The sequence below is a fragment of the Battus philenor genome, unplaced genomic scaffold, assembly GCF_028537555.1.
Source record: "Battus philenor isolate CCGP_79_NKW_IND1 unplaced genomic scaffold, ilBatPhil1.0.hap1 SCAF_3, whole genome shotgun sequence".
Classification (NCBI taxonomy): Eukaryota; Metazoa; Arthropoda; class Insecta; order Lepidoptera; family Papilionidae; genus Battus; species Battus philenor.
The window spans coordinates 2,298,209-2,320,423 of record NW_027181693.1 but is presented as its reverse complement, the minus strand read 5'-3'; the positions used below and the strand labels follow the sequence as shown (position 1 = coordinate 2,320,423).

Sequence of the window (22,215 nt, the reverse complement as noted above, 5' to 3'; positions counted from 1 at the left end):
TATTTCTAAAATGGCTGGACCAATTTTGACGAGACATACATTGGCAGGTAGCTGGTGTAACAAGGAGTAACTTAGGCTACTTTTATAAAAATAATTGAACTAAAAAAAATATAATTACTGTTGAATTCCACGCGAACAAAAAAGATAAGATAATTGCAAGAAAAATAGTAAAATTAAAACTTGCCTTATGGACCTTATTATAAAATATTTGTTTTGTTTTTTTTAGCATTTTATGTTAATAAAATCGTGTTAGGATTTAACCAAACAAAAAATATTGCGTACTATGGTGTTCCTCCATAGTTATATATTAAAACATTAATTATTCTTTTTGAAAAACGTTTTATTAATTTTATATTTTTTGTGTACTCCCTCGGTGGCCACGATGAGGGGTATGTTCGTATTTTCTGTCCGAAATCAAATCATAATTGGGAGATTCGTAGATGAACGAATGTACTCGTATCTGTCATCTCTCTGCAAAATGACAAGTAAAAGCGGCCAGTAAAATGGCTTCTGGTTTCTTAAGATTCTGCGTTGGAGACCACGTATAAGCGCAGCACATGACTGACAATGAATACGCTAAATACAGACGACTTTCAACCAGTTCTATTTTCTTCAGAAGATTAAATCAGTAATAGGAGATTCGTAGACGAACTAGTTTACAACTTCAAGTGGCAAAGGATAGGCTACATAACGCACAGATCAGACAGCCGCTGATGCATTAAGGTTCTGGATTGGAGACCAAGAATGTATATAAACTCATCACGGGATGTCCACACATAAGATGGTCAGATTACCCTGTTAAGGTTTTTGGAAGACGCTGATGAAGACAGCTTTCAATCGGTACTATTGTAAGTCGCTGGTGGCTAAAATAAAGATATAAGAAAAGGTCAATACATTATCACAAGATGAAACAGAATTTATTTGAGCAGATAGCAAGACATAAACCAAACGGAAAACAAAAACTATTTTAAAATTCACGTAATACCGCAAACGTTTCACGAAATCTTAATGCATTCCGCCTCATATATAATTTATTCAACTCATGGAATATTTATTGCATTTGTTTCCGAACTATATTCGTAACGTTTCTGTTATCGTTCTATTTGTTCTTTGTACTATATAGTTTCTATCTTGCATGAGTATATCGAATGAAGGATCTTTTCTAACAATCATTATCCTAGTCTAGTTTAAACTTTCATTAGGATTCAATTCAATGAAAAGAAGTAAAATAGCCGAGACAGTAATATTTTTAGAACATTTATTATATATCAGCTTTGTCAACACTAATACGTTTTTTTATATTCAATAAGGTAGTAAACCAAGAAATGTTTATGAAAAGCGTGATGTCAGCACTGCTGAAGTCAAGATAACCTTTTTATCGATAACTTGCTACGTTCAATATTTAGAAGAAAACTGAAAGGGTTTTTATTATTTTATTTTAATTTCGTGTTTATATAGGCAAATTAAATGATACTCTGCAGGTGCAGTTAGCAAAATAACAGTGTGATGGCTTGAACATGAACGAACACGAATTGTGAAAACTTGACAGTGCAGCCAATGCCTACACGTGCACGTGTACGATAAGCATTCGCGCCGATAAGTACCTTGCTAATCTATCATGTTTTTAAGTCATTATGAATTGGCTTTCATTTATTTTAACCAAATTATATTTGAAGCCTATTTTTCACAGTGGGAATCTATTCATCTCTTCAATTCATGCTGTAGGAATTGTTAACAAAATCCTAAAGCCTTAGTAAAATGAGTGAATAATAGTATAAGATAAGGATGTACAAATCATATGGCTTACAACGTGAACATATGAAAGCAACGTGCAATGAAAACCTGTATTTCACGTTCATGTAATATGATCACAGGTATTAAAATCCACTGAAAGTTTTGATTGAAAGCGGGTATAAATTTCATTGTTTAATGAAACAGTCCCAAAAATTTAAGATAATTGAGTTGAATTTTTTAAGAAAAGGAGCAACATATAGCTACTTCCACCAATGCAGTAGTAGTCGTGCAATATAGTGCACCGCCCGTTAGCCCGCTGATAAATGCGCGTGCGGCAAACAATGCGATGTACACAACTACCACCGTTAAATCACTCAATTGTTGAGTGCATTGGCGGAAGTAGCTATATATTGGTCCTTTTCTTATTTAGGATGGACTTCCGCAAAATAACACCTGAATCCATTAGATATTGAAACTTTTTTTTAAAATACGGTCATTAAATTTTAGTTCTGCATCAATAACAATTGAATAAGCTTTTTTTATTCTAATGCACTAAAAGTTTTAATAATTTATTACATAAGTTAAAGTTAGACTTTATATCAAATATAAAATGGTTGTTGAAAAAACCTTTAGAAATTTATTTTATAGTATTTATGGTTGTCCTTATTGTTTCAAGATGCCCATATTCCATACTCTGGTTATTTGTTACAGTGAACAGTGATGTAGCGTGATGTACGGTAACGCCAGCGACGAGGCTGATGCTGGTGCAACACGGGCGCAGGAGCATATCGTCGTGTTGATCGTTCTATACGTGTTCGTTTCAATCATCGGTATCATTGGTACGTAGAATAACAAGCAATGGACAACAAAGCATGTCAAACATCGGCTAAGTTTAGATATTTAAATCTTGTTCATATCTGGTCATACAATTTTATAACGCACACATTCACATATGCATACTAGATATAAGAATGCACACAGAATGCTCACGTATACATACAAATACTCGCATACGCATACAATGTGTTTGGTTGTAGGGGTAAAATCTTTAAAAAGATGTTGTATATTAATTAATTTATGGTTTAAAACACCTTGTTAAATCCATGATATTAGGAATAATAAATTATGTAATGATATTACAGTAAGAAAAAGTGGTAAATAATCCACATTAATATATTAAAATTCATTATTATTTATTTTATCCCTGTAGTCGCATTGAAATAGAAAAAATAAAAATTAATTATTATAATATATTTCAGAGTGACCACTTGATAAAGAGTGATTAAAAATAAATTTAAAAGTCTTTCATTTTTGATTAATGACTTATTCATTCACTCTTTTCAAGTTTTAATTCCTATTTCCAATCACCCTGTATATAGATGCAAACACTATCCTTATGAATACTACGCTTGTTTTTATTTATACGTTTTATTTCATTGTAAATTAATGATAAAATAGAATACATAATTTATGACGAAATGGGTAATTTGCGAAATAATATGTTCTGTTCTATACTAACGAAGCAGACGAAGAAACGTGGTTGATAGATTAAGGATCCCTTTGTAATGACAAGTCATCTGCAACATATAACACGAAGGTTAATCGAGAGTGTGTGGTTTTTCTGCAAAATGTTTTGTCTCTGTGTACCATCATTCTATTAAGGGTCGTAAAATATCATTTGCTGCAAAAAATGTCTCAGTATGTAAACCTTTACTATTATATAACATACTAGCTGACCCGGCCACGCGTTGCTGTGAAAATTTAAAAAGTGGAAATAATTGAATTATACGGTATTTCGTTCACTACAAAATAAATTTAATTAATTTTATAGCGTCAACAACACGTGGTAATTATGCTGTTAAAATGTAGCTTATATGACACGTTCGTAGATTTACCATAGCAGCGCCATCTATTGATTACTTACTCAACCCAGTCGAAAGGTATCGACATCTGTTAGAGTCATTTGGAGTTAACAGATAATTGTGACTGTCAAATAATAACAGACAATAATTAGCAATAAATTAAAATTGCGACTAAAATTTTAGATTTAAACTATCCTATCTCTCAAGTTAGATCGAACTGCACATGGTGTGCGAATTTTATTATAATCGGTTAAGTGGTTTAGAAGTCCATTGAGTATAAACATTGTGACACGAGATTTATATATATTAAGATATGTAATATTTCTGTAAATAAACGAATCTATTTATTTTAAATCGACAGTTCATAAGTATCTTTATTCCGTGCTACGATTTTTTTGTCGATATTGACTACGCCGTAGCACATTGCTACGCTACGACGTAGCACGTAGCGTCAACAATTGCTAGTACAAAACATCATAAATCATTCCCAACGATTTCTTCATGATTCTCTTATAATTCCTGGCATTATTCCATATGACAGGGTTCTTGGAATTCGTTCAAATCTCTCCGACGCCAGTAACAAACACGATGACAGATTGTTTGGCAAAACAGTGACGTCACATTTTAGTTCCGTTTAGTAATTAAGGTCACGTTCTGACTAAAGAATAGATGATTTTTAATTGATGTTGTAAATACAAAGTATCCATATGAAACCAAATTAAGTACACGACATTCTGCAAGTGAAAAATTTAAAATAAGAACTAAGTTACACTGTGATTATTTGAATATTGGGCATTATGAATAGATGTAATTATTTCTATTCTCTTTTTTGAGAAACAACAAAAATCAGGGTTACCGACTTAGCTCGAAGAATTGCTCATCTGAAATGGCAATGAGCGGGACGCGTCGCTCGTGTAACCGATGTCTGTTTGGGTCCAAATGAGGCGACAACGAGGCGGTAGACGTGGCTTGGGTCTCCCTTTTTGAATATGGGCAGTGTAAGACCAGTCATTATCGCCAGAGGATTTCGCCATGCAGTGGACCTCTATCGGCTAAAATAAAGGAAACAGATTATTCAAAATTTATACTTCTTAATTACGATAAACGTAATTGTTTTACCGTGTTGGCAATTAATAAGTTTCTCTGTTATTCAGACGGCTATTAGAAATAGATATAGCAAAGTTAAGCTTGTTCAGGGCTGTCAAAGTTATTGTTAACTATTGTAGTTTTACTCTCGCTTATATATATCTAATAAACACAATACAAAATTAAAATACAATTTCATATTTCGTATATACTTAGGTACATTGTTTTTCAGAACCGAATGAAATAGACGTTATTTATTTAAGATATTAAAAGAAACTACTTTGTTTTACATGTCACACCATATACCACATGTCTTTTTCATGAATTTCTGGGTGAAAATTACTTATGGTAAATTTTCATGAATATAGCTTTTTATTGGTCGCCTCTATCATATGATTTACACCTCTAGAATATAATTTACTGACCTATATTAAACAAGAAGTCTATAAAGAGCCATAGAGTTGATTGTAGCCTTTTAAATCTTTTTAATCTGTGACTTCATTAACGACACAAAATGTAATTAAACTGAAAAAAAAACACGTAATTGTGCAAAACCTTATTGTTATTATTACAATAAAAACTTATAATGGTTTATATATTACAATATTTTAAAATTTAATTTTAAATAAACTTATTGTAGAAAATGTTGTCATTTAAACAGGCAATGTCAGTTTGATGGCGGCACTGGCTTCCGGAGGCGCTTCAAGATTGCGGACGCCACAACTGCTGAGCGCATGCGCAGCCGATCTGCTGGTATGCGCGGCCAGCGCTCCCTTGGCAGCCACCAGGGCAGCCAGGGTACACCAGCTCCCTTGCCATGTGACAAATTACATAGAAGTAAATACATTTTATTCAAACACTAAATTTATTTTTAGTATTGTAGTTTTAAGATATTGTTAAAGGATTTACGAATTTTACAGCCCTCGCTATTGGGGACTTCACGTACAACACCCGTCTTCGATTCACAGCGACAGTTTTGTTTAGTCATTTATTCGCATTCTTTTTATTTTCTCACTCTTCTTACGTCCTTCGTAATATCGCTTATTCGTTCTTCTTTCATTCATCACATTATTTTGCATTCTTATCCATTTCTTTTCACACCCTGCATCTTATGTTTCACAGGTCCTCCTGGATTGCTACTTTAAAATTTCGATTCACTAATTTATTTGCTTAATTTCACCTTTTGTTACAAGCTAATTTCCTATTTTTCTTCTTTTGTGTCTATAACACAGTATTATAATTTAATTCAAAAATTTATCACATCCTGTTACCGTTTTTGTTGGATTTATGTTCCACCAAACGTACATTTAGAATAACCAGGTGTTTATTTTTTCTTAACAAAGAGAACATTGAAGAAAAGTAGCAGCAAACCCTACTTTTTATCTATAGGTAAAACGGTCAACATAGTTATGGCCAAGGAAGTCGCTGAATATGGGCAACCAAAGGCCGGCTGACATGAGGATGATGACATGTAACTAAGTATTTTTTTATGCTGCATACTTTTCAATGCATGCATTCAATGAGTTTAAAAAAAGAACTGCAAAATTGTTTGATTTTTTTAAAAAATAAACTCAGAACAAATTCATACATACACTTGGTATACAACATATTGTCGTTACAACTCATAGTTGACCACTGCAAGGCATAGACCTCCCCAAAGAAATATGGCGGGATATTCCATTATTGCTACGCTCGAAAGGCGGGTTGGCGATCGCGGTGTAGTATTATGGTGCGCAGAAAATACTGCTGCCCATCGTTTAGAAATTTGTTTATAAGCAATGGCACTCCTATATAAATTATGCACAAAGTGTGAATTATATAATATTGCGTTCCGGAAATGGAAGTCACGACCTACGACCGCAAGTCTCAGTCCTCTAGCGCTAGGTTACAACAGTTGTATATATGTGTGTGTGTATGTGTGTATATATATGTGTGTGTGTTTGTGTGTTAAGTTTATCTTCAAAAAGAATATGTAACTGCTATAAAATTCAATTGAGAATACAGCATCGATAAACCTGTAAACCTGTTTCGAGGCACTATTTCATTGGTCACCTATTTTTGGCTTAGCCGATTACAAATTTAAGCCGGAACAAGTTTATATTTAGAGAGTTGCTAGCGCGCTGTTTCGGCAAGTTATTTCATTCGAGTTAATTCTATGTTTATTAAACGTGGAAAAATTTTTGATAGCTTAAAAATATTTTTAAACTTGTAACAGTTAAAACAAGTCTGATTCGTATTAGTTTAAAATAACGTGTATTTTATACAGTATGATTGGTTACATGCTAAAAATATTTAAAAGGAAGAATAGATAACTCATTTTCTGTAATATATCGGAAAGCCTCCCCAAAAATGAATAGTTTAACAAATAATCATATATTATCCGTCTTCGAAGGCATTATACTGGCAGAAATTATAAGCTAGTGACATTCGAGAAGAGTTCCAGAGTGATCACTTTGTACTGAAAATATGTGTAAAAGCCTTAAGGCTTTTTACTGACAAACGGACTATACATTCACCCGTTTAAAGCACATATATATACACACATATAACCAGTTATTCTGTGTGTATATATATGTATGTATATTCCTTGTTCCGGGTGAAATCATTTCAAAAACACAGCATAGAGACTTCTGGTAAGAAACAATATTACAGTAATATAGAGTGTCTTAAAAAATGTAAATGCAGTGAATTTAATTTAAATTAATATTTTTTTATTAACATAAAATAACCACGTAATTTATTAATTTTAAATTTAATCACATTGTTATTTTGTCTAATTTATAACGGACATTATTACACATATCGGCCGGACCAAGTTGCAAAATCGCATAATTGTTGAAAATTAATTGTTGTGGAGTAATGTAATGTACGCATGGATTACATTTCCAAATGCGTGTGAAACTACGGTTACTTTTCGAAATAATATATTTAAATGAGCAATTATAATTATTCGTATGCATGCGTATGTAGACAATCTTCATGTATATGTTAATGTATATAATAAACTACATGAATGTTATGTTAAAATGAATGTTTGTCTGTATGTCCTTCATAGAATTTTAAACTATGCATTTTATCATATAATGACCTCTAAAAAAAATGTTGTGCATAAACCCACAAAGGTTTCTAACTTCGTTTGGCCAATTTTAGACAGATGCCGCCATTGTCCTATCAATGAATTTCATATATTGCCTCTTCTGTTCATACTGAGTTACATTGAAACGAAAACAATTTTAAGAGAAACGTTTTGAGTTGTGGGTGACATAAGAAACTATATAAATTGTAAAATTCATGTCCGTCTAATATAATTAAAAAGATAACGTTATAAACTAAACAAGCTAAATATTTTTTTTTTACACGCGGACGAAGTCGTGGGGCACAGCTAGTGAACTTGTAAAATTTTGAGAGGCATATAACTTGTAGGTTTACCTCATATAGTTTATCAATAAATGTTTATTTTACTAACTTATACAATACATATACATATATTTGTGTTTATACCTCGTCATGTTACATGTTTAGACATTTCAGCTTATAGACGTCAGGACGAAGGCACAGGCCTCCTTCAAAGATAATTATAGTAGGATAGCTATAATTGTCACGAATGTTAGAGATGTGTTGTCAAAGTTGATCGCATTGCAGTCATTTCCTGTGGCGGCGAGTACACTCTCGATCGTCGCCATGGCAACGGACCGATGCGGCGCTGTATTGCGGGGGAGAGAGAACCCGCTGTGTGCGAGACCGTATGTGGCAGTAGCCGCCGTCTGGGTTGCAGCCGTTATGCTGGGTAAGTATACTAAGTTAAGTAGGCAATAGCTTTCGATCGTGTCGAGACTAAGCTCTCTTGCACACCAGCGCCTAGGCAGAGGTGGCCAACCTGCGGTCCGCAAGTCAAATGCGACTCTGAGGTTTTTACTATTGTTTTATTTTATTAAAATTTTAAATGGTGAAATTTAAACAAGCATTGTCATTAATATTTTATCAAATTTCAAAAAAATTGCTACAGAAATAAGTAAAGTGTGTTTAATTTTTGATATTAAAATTAACTACACATATTTTGTTTTATATGTTGTAAATAAATGTAATATCTGTTATAAAGTTTTATATACCTGTTAAACAGTAATTTTTAAAAAAATGCACTGACTCTCAAAGAAGTGAAAAAATAACACTAATAACCTGATTAAAATGTAATACTACTATGGATATTGGAATTTAGATTTCATATCAATTAGATTAACGGCAGGAATATTTTAAAAATAAATAAGTTATTCATTAAGTATTTTTCGTATACAGGCGCAGTGTCAATGATCGCGACCTGCGTGTCATGCCCTCCGCTGGCGGCCGCACACGCAGTGGTCACCTACTGCGTACCAGTGATAGCGGTGACTCGCTGCCACTGGGCGGTTCGAGTCAAGCTCACAGCGCTGTCACTAACCGCAAGGGCCGCTCACGGGGAACTCCCGCTTCCTGTTCCTCTCATCCGTCGCCCCACGCACGTGATCATAGTGGCTGGAGTTGGAAGGGAGCGACGGGATGCGGTCGATGTCGGCGATACTAGGAACAAGAAGAAGCTGCAACCGAGTCTGTTAGGTCCTCAGCCGCAGACTTCGACGCTAAGATCACGACGACGTCTGGGGAATGTTCTTATTGCGATAGGAGCTATATTTGCTGGATGCTGGTGTCCCCATGCAGCGATAGTTATATCAAGCGCTTTTGGTGTTCACGCGCCTGTGTTAGTGGCTCAGTATGCGTTGCTACTCGGGCACGCGCACTCGGCTCTGAACGCAGCAGCCTACTGGGTCCTGAACAGGCACGCATTGACTGCCGCGTGCGTCGCCTGGCGAATCCCTCAACTCCGAGTCCGCGAAGAGAGGCCCTCGTCAACTAACGAAGCGGCGCTCGGAGCTTTTCACCCCCGGCTTGCCCGACCGGCGCCCTCTCCACGCCCGCCTCCTTCTAGCTTTTTATACTGAAATCCTTTATCTTCTAAGCTCTGTCGATCTGTGATTCCTGTCTCTCAGTGCCTACGTAGACTACGGTCAGCCGCTCGTTTCGTCGTTATAAACGTGGTTGTTTGAGATTTTATGGAGATTAATATCTGTGAAGCAATAAAATGCATGAAACACTTTCTGGTCGTTTTATTCTGAGAGGAACGGTTAAAGTACCTTTCACACTAGTTACTAGTTAAGATAACGATGTCCTAGTTTACTACTAGCGCACAGAACAGACCCCGCTGGAACATTAATGTCCCGGAGTGGTGATCACGGACCGGCAAACGCAGAGTAGGAGGTCTTCTATCCATTCACTAGGAAGTCTTCTATCCACACAAGAAGAATATAAGACCTTGAGAGGCGTCGGAAGACTCTGGATGAAAGTCGCTTCCTTCCAATCCTATTGGAATCTCTGGAGGAGGCTATTTACCAGCAGTGGATGTCTTATAGCCGAGATGATGATGATATTTTTATTTATTTATTTACTCCTTTTACGCATTGCATACTGGCGGCTTTATCGGATTTCTTTAATAGTCAAACTCAGATGTAGACGTAGAAAAGAGTTGGAATGTAATAGTTAAATTAATATAATTATAATTGAATAATATAGTAATGTAATAAGTTATAATGAAACAAAAGGGTTTTCTCATGTTTCATTGCAGTCTGTGGTAGCCTAGCGGTAAATGACTTGCGATCGTAAGTTGCGAGTTCGATTCCTGAGATACTATCTTTCAAATAATTTCACACTAAGTAAGAAAAGGACCAATATTTAGCCACTTTCGCACATGCAGTGGTAGTCGTGCAACAAAGTGCACCGCCCGCCAGCTCGCTGATAAATGCGTATGCGGCAAACAAAGCGAATCACACAACTACCACCGCCAAATCACTTAACACGTGTTTCACCCCTCCACGGGGCATCTTCAGGAGTTATATAGTGTGTAACACTAATCGGTGTAACATAAATACCACTGCATGTACGGAAGTGGCTAAATATTGGTCCTTTTCTTACTTAGTATGGACTTCCGCAAGGTAACGCCTGATTCTATTAAATAATTTCACACTATTTACATTAATTATATAGGATTATAATTGTCACGTCCTCTACGTACTATAATACCATACTGCGATCGCCTACCCGCCTACCAAGCGTGGCGAATATAGTATATCTTACACAGATATCTTTGGGGTAGGCATGTGCCTCTTAGTGGGTGTCTAGTGTCTGAAACGAAATAAATATTGAAAAAATTGAGATAATGGAAAATTGTATCTAAATAATTATAATATCAGACCTATGATAAAAATTATAAAATTATTTTAAAAATAATGTAGCACTATGATCTCTATGATGGGCGGCCAACTCACACACTGTCACATCTTCTGTCGTCATTATCTGCCTGTAAACTAGACTCGTAACAATGAGGATCTTACCCGTATAAACTATAAACATAAAATCTACAATCTAGCAATGGCTTTTAGGACTAATAAGATTGCTGAAAAAGTTGTCATAAGCTGTAATTAAGCTTCCGTTTGACTTTTTCGTATAATCTGACTAAGGCTCAATTTTTTTAAAAGCTCACAATATCTTTATTCTGTTTAAAAGGGCCATCTAATCACTATGATTGCTTGTTCAAATAAATGAAAACGAAATTTCTACCGCAAACGCCGTGATCCTTGGCAAGCCGCATTATTACTCTTCCTTTGAGTTTTTTATATAAAAAAATCACAACTGACGGTTGTCAAAATGCCGTGGACAAAAGTCCTTACATTACATCCACTATTATAAATCGTAATAAAAATTTTATATCGAATATAATTCACTATAAGATTTGTTTTAATAAAACTACGATAAACATATTGTAATTGGCAGATAAAGTACAGATATTACAAAAAGCATTTTTCTTTTTATTTGTTATTTCATTAATTTTGAATATGAATGAAATTTTAAAACATTTGATTAGTCTAGGATCCACTTAAAACGTTTCAAATTAATAATAGAGCCAAGGAAAACAGTGCAAGGCACGTTTTCAATAATCACTGAACTTTATATCTTAACGTAAACTTATATGAAGTGAAACCTTAGTCATTTATTTCTATTTTAAATTACGTAAAATGTGAGTTATTTTTACACATTACTGACTTTCTCTTTTATTTTATTTTCCAGAGTTGAAGTGTTTTCATAAAAATATTTATATTTCGAAAACAAGTACAGATATATTTTAAAGTTGAAATAATAATAAAAAATAATAATCAGACTCAACCATTATTTTACCTAGTTTATTTCGTGCTTGATTTTTTCCATATGCGTGTAGGAGTATGTTATATTACAAAATAAAAATAAAGAAAATGAAAACGTGAAGCAAAAACACACTAATAAAATAAAAATCATAAAAAAAATTATAAATAACACAAGACATGATTTGTTTTAAATACAACGGCTTTTATGAGTCGACAATTATATAAGGAAAACATTAATTTTATTTTATAGAGTTGTAGAGTTTTCAATCAATAATTATATTTCGAAAAGAAGTATAAATGTATTTTAAAATTGAAGTAATACTTAAAAATAATAAACAGTCTCGAAATTGCACTTTTTTTCATTTTGTGTATGATTTTTTTACCATACATACGAATATATTTTATTACAAAAAAAGTAAAGAAAATGTAATGAAGCCAAAACAAACGAAAATGTATATTTTTTTATAATTTCTTAGTCGTTAACGGAAATATTTACATCGACAAATGATTAGGAAAAAAACTATTATCTGTGGATGATAGGAACTGAAATGACAATGCCTGCTACCGAAACCACGGCAAAGTGGGGGGAGCATCCGTTGTTAGTGAATTTAAACAGCGGTTTCAATAACACTATAATAATACAGATCATATCGTACGTCTCAATGTAATATTACTGGTTCACGCTTTTTATTTCCCAGTTTAAAAAAATCGTTCTATCAACTCGTTATACGCTACACGAAACTTTACGAAAGCAAAATATTTGCTTTCACGTATCGCAAAATAGACGAGCGTTAGTTACGTTTATTTTACGTCGACACAAAGAGCGCTATCCGATATTACGCATCCGAATACTCGACACGTTTTTTTTTTAACCAGTGGTTTAATTAAAAACATTCCTTGTCGTCGGTTTATCGCGTTCAAATGTTTATTTTAAGGTAATTAGACTTTGTGTTTGGCACTAATCGATGTAACATAACTCGTGAAGATGCCCCGTGGAGAGGTGAAACACGTGTTAAGTGATTTGAAGGTGGCAGTTGTGTAATTTGCATTGTTTGCCGCATACGCATTTATCAGCGGGCTGGCGGGCGGTGCACTTTGTTGGACGACTACCACTGCATGTGCGGAAGTGGCTAAATATTGGTCTTTTTCTTACTTACAATGTAAAGTTCTGTTCGGAATCTTCTGAGCACAATTTATTCCAGTTCTATATATCTAGTTAACTTTTGCTTAAGCTGGTGAATGTACTCAAAGAACCCTCCGTACCCTGTGAAGACCTGGACTAAGACTGCGTCCACCTCGACACTTCGGAGCATGCGGTAGGCTGAGATGGCATCCGGGAAATATAATACATATACATGGAAACCTAAACCGAAACTAAAAAGAACATTAAATGGTCTCCTTTAAAATATTCTTTTTTTATTTTAAAATATTCTATAGTCTACTTAGGGACAGACTTATCCAAAGTTTAAAAGGGCAAAAAGTAATTCCCTAATGGGCAGATTTCTACTTTGTTTCCACCGTAGATTATAATATTTTTTTTACAAATTAAATAAGAACTTAATTGCCTGCTTCGTTTTAATTGTTGCAGGAATAATTGACGAATTGAATGGAATAAGACTCCATAAAGAACTTCTTTATTTATTGTAATTTAATTATCACTCTATTCGATTAGTATTTATCGTGTATCATATTAAATGTATTTAGATTTTTATGACAATGGTGTCGACAAAAAATAATTTAAAAGACGATCATTATCATCACTTCAGCCATAGCACGTTCACCGCTGGACACATGCCTCCCTCATATATATCAATAAGATCGGTTGGAAGCGAGCTTATTTTCAGAGTCAAAGAAAACGTGAAGGAAGGAAGAAGAGAGAAAGCGAGATTATGTGAAAGAAGTGAGAAGAAAATTCTGAAAAAAAAATTTTGTAAGCCTCTGTCGTAGATAGAGGAACGAAAGGCCTACAAAAAAGGGGACCTTAAAAAAGGTCATCTTTTAACCGCTCATCAGTCATATGTCTTTCGCGCTGTTTGGCTTGCTTACTGCCACTTACTTTCGTTTGTTTATAGATCTCTTCGTACCAAACTTGATTTCGTAGAGAAATTCTGAGTCCAGGGGTAGAGGAATGGGACTTGCTATTTTAGGTCTTATATTATACAATCTTATTTAAACTTTGAGGAATTATTTTGGATTTGATAATTATATAGAATTGCCACTGCTCACAACCAATTTTTCATAGGATGAGCAGCATCGACCTTTGCGTACCATAATACCACACAACGATCGCCATCCCCCGCCTGCCAAGCGTGGCGATTATCGTTTATCCCCCATAGATATCTCTAAGGGAAGCCTATGTTTGGAAGAAATCAGAAATAATTTCAATGCATAAATTGTCACTTGTACACCTACTAAAATGCAGCTTATATAATATTGTATGGAATAAGAAATTAAATATGATGTGATGTAAATATTGTGAAATAATGTAAACACATCTTTATATTTCTTAAGAATTATTCTCCTTTGCTATAAAAATTTGCTGTTGAAAGAACACTTTATTTACTTGTACAGTCGACTGTAGTGTAGTATAAATAAATTTGAAAAAGAAATTTAAAAGTCTACGACGAGTCTATATTGCTGTTTAAAAACTTACTGTAAGACAACTCTTATGTAATGTCAACTTCTAAATCGCTTTTGTCGGCAGAGAAGTATTATACTCGTAAAGTTTATTTTTACAAAATATATTCCTTTGTCCAAAGTGTCTTATTGCTTTTCTAAGACGCACAAGCACACTCAACATTATCATTTCAAAATAATTCAATGTTTCAGAATAACGAAAAACAAATACCTATTTGTGTATGTGATATACATTACTTTATTTATTTGTTATTATTGCAGGCGACCGTGTGGACTGTATAAACGGATTAAATATATGAAAATGATTGTGGTAATTTAATTATAATTTTATAAAGCTCGGTAACAGTAAAATATTACGTAACAATAGACTGACAGAACAAATGAACATGCGAAACTGCATCGTGACTCAAACTGTCAATATAAAAAGTATAAAAAATAAATTAAAATATAAAAAGGTCTAATTTTAATATTTTGTCTTTAAGAAACGTTTTAATAATACAATAACGTGGTATTGCTTATTATTTGAAATGAATTTAGAATAAATACTTTGGAAAACAAACGTTCCAGATTAGTTAATATTCTTCGTAACGAAGACAACAATTCAAGTAACTTCTGTCGGGGATTTCAAGTTATTTGAACAGAGTGGCTCGATACATCCGTTTCACAAGAAATGCTAAATCTTTGCGCTTATATTGTAAAATCTGTCTGAGAAACATCTGCTTGTATTTATTCTCAGCTTATTGTTGATAAAATTAAACGTAATTCAATTTATAATTAGTTTTTTCTAGGCAAGCATGTACCATCGGAGATCTCGTCATCGCTCAACATCAGGCGAAGCAAAAATCAATTACTCTGCCTATAAACAATAAAAAAAAGTTTTTTTTAGGTTAACAACATAAATAAATAGTAGAAGTCTTAGGCGAAAAATATAAAAATAAAAATTTGGAGTATATTGTGGAGCAAAAATTAATTACACACGAAATTCAGGTTGATAGCAATAATTTATTCCAAGAAGTGTGCTTTACACTAAATTTGTAATTGTTTGTGTTGACATTGAGACGAAAACAATATACTTTTATGGAAAATTAGTATATTTAATCTTTAAAAAATGTACGATATCTTTTACAAAAAAAAAAACAGAATACGTTATATTGTTTAACAGCAAAAGTGTCCTCAAAACCAACCAAAATAGACGTACTTCTCTGAAACTAATGTGTAGTCAATGACAGATAATCAAGTGTCAAGGTGTTATTCATGAAATCTCCGTAAATTAACATTTTAACGAAGCATTGTCATGATTAAAAGAGGCAGTCTTGAACTGTGTATGCGAATGTGCTATTTAACGCTTGAGGTATGCAAGATAGAAGAGCTCAATTTACGACGCACAAGAGATTTGAGAACATTGACTTGATATACAACCTCCTTCATCCTGATACACTGTAATAAAACAATTTTATAAATTCATCAGTGACACTTAGCAATGATACCGACCATTTATATTATAGACATAAGAAATACTTTAATTAAAAAAAAAAACTTCTAACAGCGCCGATAGATGGCGCTATTAATCTATAAAGTTGTACAAAAATATTTGACGATACAAAGACTAGAGCAGAGGTTCCCGAGAATGCCAACACGTCACATAAACGTAGTTTTACGATAAGCGCTCTCTACGTTCTGCCTTTTTAAACCCGCGAAACCTGTAAATAGCCTTCAGGTTACAATGTAGATCACGTCGGAAAATAAATGAACCGGGCAATAATTATTAAAATTATTAATTAGAGAGAAGGTGCTAGATAAAAGCACTGAATAACGTAAATACGAGGCGAGGGCTGCAAATTAGCCACTCTCTTCAATATTTATATATAAGATCAAGGCTAGTGTCGCTGATATAGACTTAAAATTATATACGACATGACACGTCCATCTGTATGTTGATCATATGAACTTTTCAAAGTCGTCGAAAGGCGCTGAATGCATGAAGATTCCAGCCGAACCTTTCGGAAGTCTCTAGGGGAGACCTATATCCAGCTGCGGATGTCTTATACCCTAAACGGTGAAAATAAAATACAATACAAATATAATTTAAACTATTTTTAATAGTAAGAAAAGGACCAATATTTAGCCACTTCCGCACATGCAGTGGTAGTCGTGTCGTGTTTGCCGCATACGCATTTATCAGCGGGCTGCCGGGCGGTGCACTTTATTGCACGACTACCACTGCATGTGCGGAAGTGGCTAAATATTGATCCTTTTCTTACTTAGGATGGACTTCCATGAGGTAACGCCTGATTCCATTAAATATTTTTAATAGTTATTGAAATTCATTATTAGAAAGATTCATATACAAGACGAGTAGTATATATAAAAATAGATATTATTAAGGCACATGTCAAGTAATACATATCAATTTCCAATAACTTATCGGTAATAACTAATTCATATTCAGTTATAACCGATGATGTATTGACGGGCCGCGCAAATTGCGTTCACTCGACCGCAACGTCGAGCGTGCCTAATCATGAGACATTCCAATTTGTCTATTCAGCCGTGAATATTTAGTTACCTATACCGTAATAGGTTATGTTAACGCATAAAATATTAAGAATTTATTTTAATAGTACATATCTTGTAGAGCTTTTTTATGAATCAATATCTACTAAAATTATAAATAATGCTAATCTACAATGTCAAGGTAAACATTTTAATGAAATAGATATACTTATGGCGTTTCTCGAGTTGCGACCACGTGCTGGTTGACGCGGTGTTAATAGGCCTCTAGGTGGAAGATGACATAGTTAATCCTTATCAGTCGCAAATCACTTGTGACGTGACAACGGTAGTTCTCTACAGCGGTCGTATGGCACGTGTGAGGTGACAAGTTGGATCATGATGAAACTAGCCGTCTATTGAATGCGCATACAACTGTCTTTTCAGTTTATCATTACCAACAAAGCATTTACCTTATGCAGCATATCAGTAATTTTTTTAGCGTCTGAATTATTTTTTTAATAAAAAATAAAATTTATTAATTTTAATAGTGTCTTCAACATCAGATAATGAGTGTTTGAATTTTTTTTTGTTAAAAATATGTTTATTAATTTTAATAGTATCTTTAACTTCAGATAATATGAGGAGATTGGATGGGAAACTACATATCTTGCAACCTGATGGTAGAGGAAAACATAACGACTAATTAGTATGGTCTAATCGTAAGTAGCCTGGAGAAAGGAAAACAACGCTATACTATTGTGAAACGTGAAAAAGAAAACCATTCCCTCATGTTGGAGATTGTTTCAAAAATACTACATATTAAATACATATAAATAAATGTATTAATTTTTCAGAAAATAAATATTTTTTTAACAAAATTATTAAATTGAAATGAATAATAAAAAAACATCTATTTTCATATTTATTAAAAATAACTACAACCTAGTGAGAATTAAGCATACGAAACGTGGCGTCCGATAAAAGATAAGTTCACGGAAGGTCGCTGAAAGTGGACAACGAATCGGTCATCGTAGCGATTCAAGGGAGGCCTTGTAGTGAGCGTCCGTCGGATGGAGAAGAGAGAACAACCAGAATAGTATTTCCGACAAAATTACGAAAAAAATGTATTAAATACAACATTAAGAAACTTTTAAAGAGTGTAGAACTTTCTTGACCTTGAGTTGATGTAGCTATTGATTTCAATATTAGAAGTACAGTGATCATAGAAGCATTTAAAGAAGTTTTTCGCAATTAGGGAATTCAATAGCGAGAAATTTATACAATTTTATAATAGTAGAAGCATAAAAATATGCAATAAATAATATATAATATATCATCATAATTTTAGTTATACGTTGCATATATTTCTGGACTTAAGCTTCCATCATAGATTTCCCATAGGACTGACTGTAAGCAGCTTTTTTATAATGGCCCCCGCTATTGGGAGCCTTTCGTACCCCCTATCTGGTGTGGAATAGGGACTTTTTTTAACATAAATATATTTAATTTTTCACAACCTTTTTTTTCTCTCTCTTCATTTATGCATCTTATAATCTTCCATTCGGTATTCATTCCACATTTCTTCTTTCGTTCTCTTTCGCTCTGTTTCGCCTTTCATTCATTCTCTCTTTTACAATTTCTTTATATTGTATTATTACTTTATATAACATTATTATTTTTCACTATTTTACATTATTGATCTTATTTATTTACAATTGTATGAGCTTTTATTTTTATCTATTACCTTGCTAATTATTACTCCGCAGGAAGTCTTTCTTTGTTGTCTCTTCTCTAATCAGGTAGTCTATTGATTCCTCCCTAATTTTTACACCAGACCGGCACTCGAAGACGAGTTGTAAGCAGCTTGCATCCGTCTTCCGACAACCTTAAGATACTGACGCATACAATAGTCTCTACCCACACCTCCTCTTATTAATGTAAGAGTCGGTTAAAAAAAATCAGAGACGATTGGCACCAGTATTTCCCAAACACATCTGATATAAAAGAAAATATTCTCGCTAATCTGTATACCAAGCATGGCGAGTATCAGCAAATTTATGAATGAGATGTAAAATAAATGTATAATATATAAAATCCTTTTCTCAAAACTAAAAGTAAAGTCATAAATCTATTAATCGATTCGCAGCGATTTTTATTATCTCGAACATATGTGACAATCGTTAAATCGACGTAAACTGTGCCATATATTCTGTGGAGCTATGATACGTAACTATCAAAGTTTTTATTACGAACCTCATAATATATCTATTAAGGCACAATATGTGGTAACTTATTGTAAAAATAGTCTTCAGCTGTTGAGGAAGATCTACTTTGTATGCCAAAGGACATCTTGACTAGTGACATTATTGAATAAACAGGACCTACATGTAAGCCTATACTATGACCATTATCGTGACTTTGGCTGCAGGATGCCCGTCGATAGACATATGCCTCTCCATAAATGTCCTGTTAAACTACTTAGAAATGGTGTGCATCCAGCGAAGTGTAAGGTTACTATGGCCTTCTGTTCTGCCTCCTACATAGCCTGATAAGTTATTTTTATTTTATTTATTTTATAGATTACACTTAAAGTTTATATACACGAAGATTTTTATACAGAGTGATTGGTTATAGATTTAAAAACCATAAAGAGGTGAAATTATAGCTCATTTGCTGTCGTTTAATTGTGTTGTCAAAAGTTATTGGCCTGACGCATTCTAATAAAGTTTCAGAGTGATCATTCTATACTGACTGAATAATACAAAAATATACATTAAAACTAATTATAATATAAATAAATTAAATATGTAAATACCAATATTGAAAATAAGGGAAATAAAAGAACTGTTATATATAGGTATAAGATGTAAATATTTAATGGAATCAGGCGTTATTTTGCGGAAGTCCATTCTAAGTAAGAAAAGGACTAATATTTAGCCACTACTGCACATGCAGTGGTAGTCGTGCAACAAAGTGCACCGCCCGCCAGCCCGCTGATAAATACTGCATGCGGCGAACAATGCGAATTACACAACTACCACCGTTAACTCATTCAACACTTGTTTCACCTTTCTACGGAGCATCTTCAGGAGTTATGTTACACCGATTAGTGCTAAACACAGAGTCTAGTCAGAGTTTTTTGCACGACTACTACTGCATGTGCAGAAGTGGCTAAATATTGCTCCTTTTCTTACATAAGATGTAAAATTTACTAAAAAAGCTGAGAATTATTTTTGTGTAAACTTTTGTGCGAACTTAACTGCAATAATTGAGGATGAATAAAAGGATATTAGAACGGAAGAGAAAATTGACTGAATTATGGAATGAAGAACAGAATGACAGAGATTGTGAAGAATGAAAGAAGAGTATGTAAATAATAATAAGGAAATGAAAAATTTAATAACGAAAGTAAATCCCTATTCCCAACAAAATAGAGGGTAGAACGAGAAAAAAGAAATAGAAATAAGTACAAAAGCTTTAAACAGCTTAAATGTGCTATTAATTTTTCCCCATGAAACTTTTACACTATAACCAATATATAAATAGTAGCGACTGCATTAATTTACACAAAAACAAACACAAATAGCACAAACCATAAAGATTGAGTGAAGCGTGACAAAAAAATATCCTAGTGATTTCTTCTAGTGGTGTACTATTGATTAGAACTGGATTCAATCTGGTAGAAAATTAAGAACATTGTAATGAAAACAATATACAGAATCAGCTAATGTATTAGTGTTATTAATACATTTGTTAAATCATTTGCACATACGTGCTGTTGGAATGTGGTAACCAAATACGAATCTTCTACTTCGTTTCAGCCCATATACGCCTACTGTAAAGCCAGAGCATACCCCTAATGTTATCTTGGCAGGTGGGTTGGCGAACCCAGTATGGTATTATAATACGCAAAGGACGCTGCTACTCTATGCCTCATTTTTCTACTGCTGCTCAGAATCTTCTACAACGTGAGTAAAAATAAGTGATTAAGGCACACATATATCTAACTGGCATTATAATAATAAGCTTATGCAATAATAGTCTGTCGTAATTAGCCGTCTATCTTAAATGTAACGAATTTTAAAAAGAAAAAAAAATGCTAAATTATTAATCTATCGTGAAAATTATATCTTGAGTCTAAATAAAAACAACTTGAGTCTTTATGTCGCTTGATATGCCTCCTACTTAAAAAGAACAGGCGAAAGAAACTCAGCGAGATAATGTTTTTAATTACTTTTTTAATAAACATAGTCTCAAGTTATCCTATCTTCTATGAAGTCATTTGAAGTGTATATGTACTCTTAGTATACAATCTAAGTTGTCTGACAATTTTTATAAACAGTAGCTTTATTTAATACCGTGCCTGCAATGTTGTTCGCGCAGAATATAACAAAATAAATATTAAGTTTATTTAGTTAAGTACAATAGAATTAGCCTAAGTTACTCCTTATTACATCAATTACCTGTCAATGTATATGCAGTTATTAGCCGGAATAAACAGACAGACAGAAATGAATTTAAAAATTGTAATTTTGGTATATTACTATATATATACAGAGTAAAGAATCCAATTTTATTCATTTGTATAGCTTAGGGATCCTATTGTAAACGCCTATAGAAAGATTTGTTAACTTAATGAGATTAAGTGAAAGTCTAAGTCGAGGTCCCCCCATGGGATCCTTTTAGCCTTCAGTTCATGAAGGGTCTACCAAATCAATCAATCCAATGCATTAGTAGTATGTAGCACTCCGAGCTGAATCTCCCAGGGGAGACCGCTGTCCTCAGGCGCCCCCTGCCACTTAAAACTTGCAAAATCTGCAAATGTTACTTAACAATAAAAATTCGAACCCTAAAAATAATCAATGCGGTCCAGTCTTAGGTGCAAAATATTCGTTTTTTTTTCAGTATTTATATTGTATACGATATACATATACCATAATATAATACATATCTCACAATGTGTAATATTTTTTCTTATTTAGTGTCTCTAAAATCTCCAGTTATACGTGTGCCAGGTAGTCAGACCAAACTTTATTATCTTTGTCGAAATAAGAAATCTGAAACGGCATCAACTCAATGGCATTATATTACGTAGCATTTCTAATTGCAGGTGAATGTACTCGGGGTATAGACGAATTGGTAACTAATTTTGAATGGGTCTGTCACTAGCTCCGATA

The 22,215-nt window shown here is 33.6% G+C and overlaps 1 protein-coding gene across 1 annotated transcript; it reads left to right on the top strand.

Annotated features, from left to right (window-relative positions):
* The first annotated feature begins 2,451 nt into the window (after positions 1-2,451).
* On the top strand, positions 2,452-9,689 carry LOC137927025 (gastrin/cholecystokinin type B receptor). Its single transcript, XM_068770801.1, has 4 exons — positions 2,452-2,573; positions 5,344-5,519; positions 8,325-8,469; positions 8,976-9,689. Exons 1-4 carry the CDS (start codon positions 2,465-2,467, stop codon positions 9,653-9,655), a joined length of 1,110 nt encoding a protein of 369 aa, XP_068626902.1. The 5' UTR covers positions 2,452-2,464; the 3' UTR covers positions 9,656-9,689.
* The last annotated feature ends 12,526 nt before the right edge of the window (positions 9,690-22,215 follow it).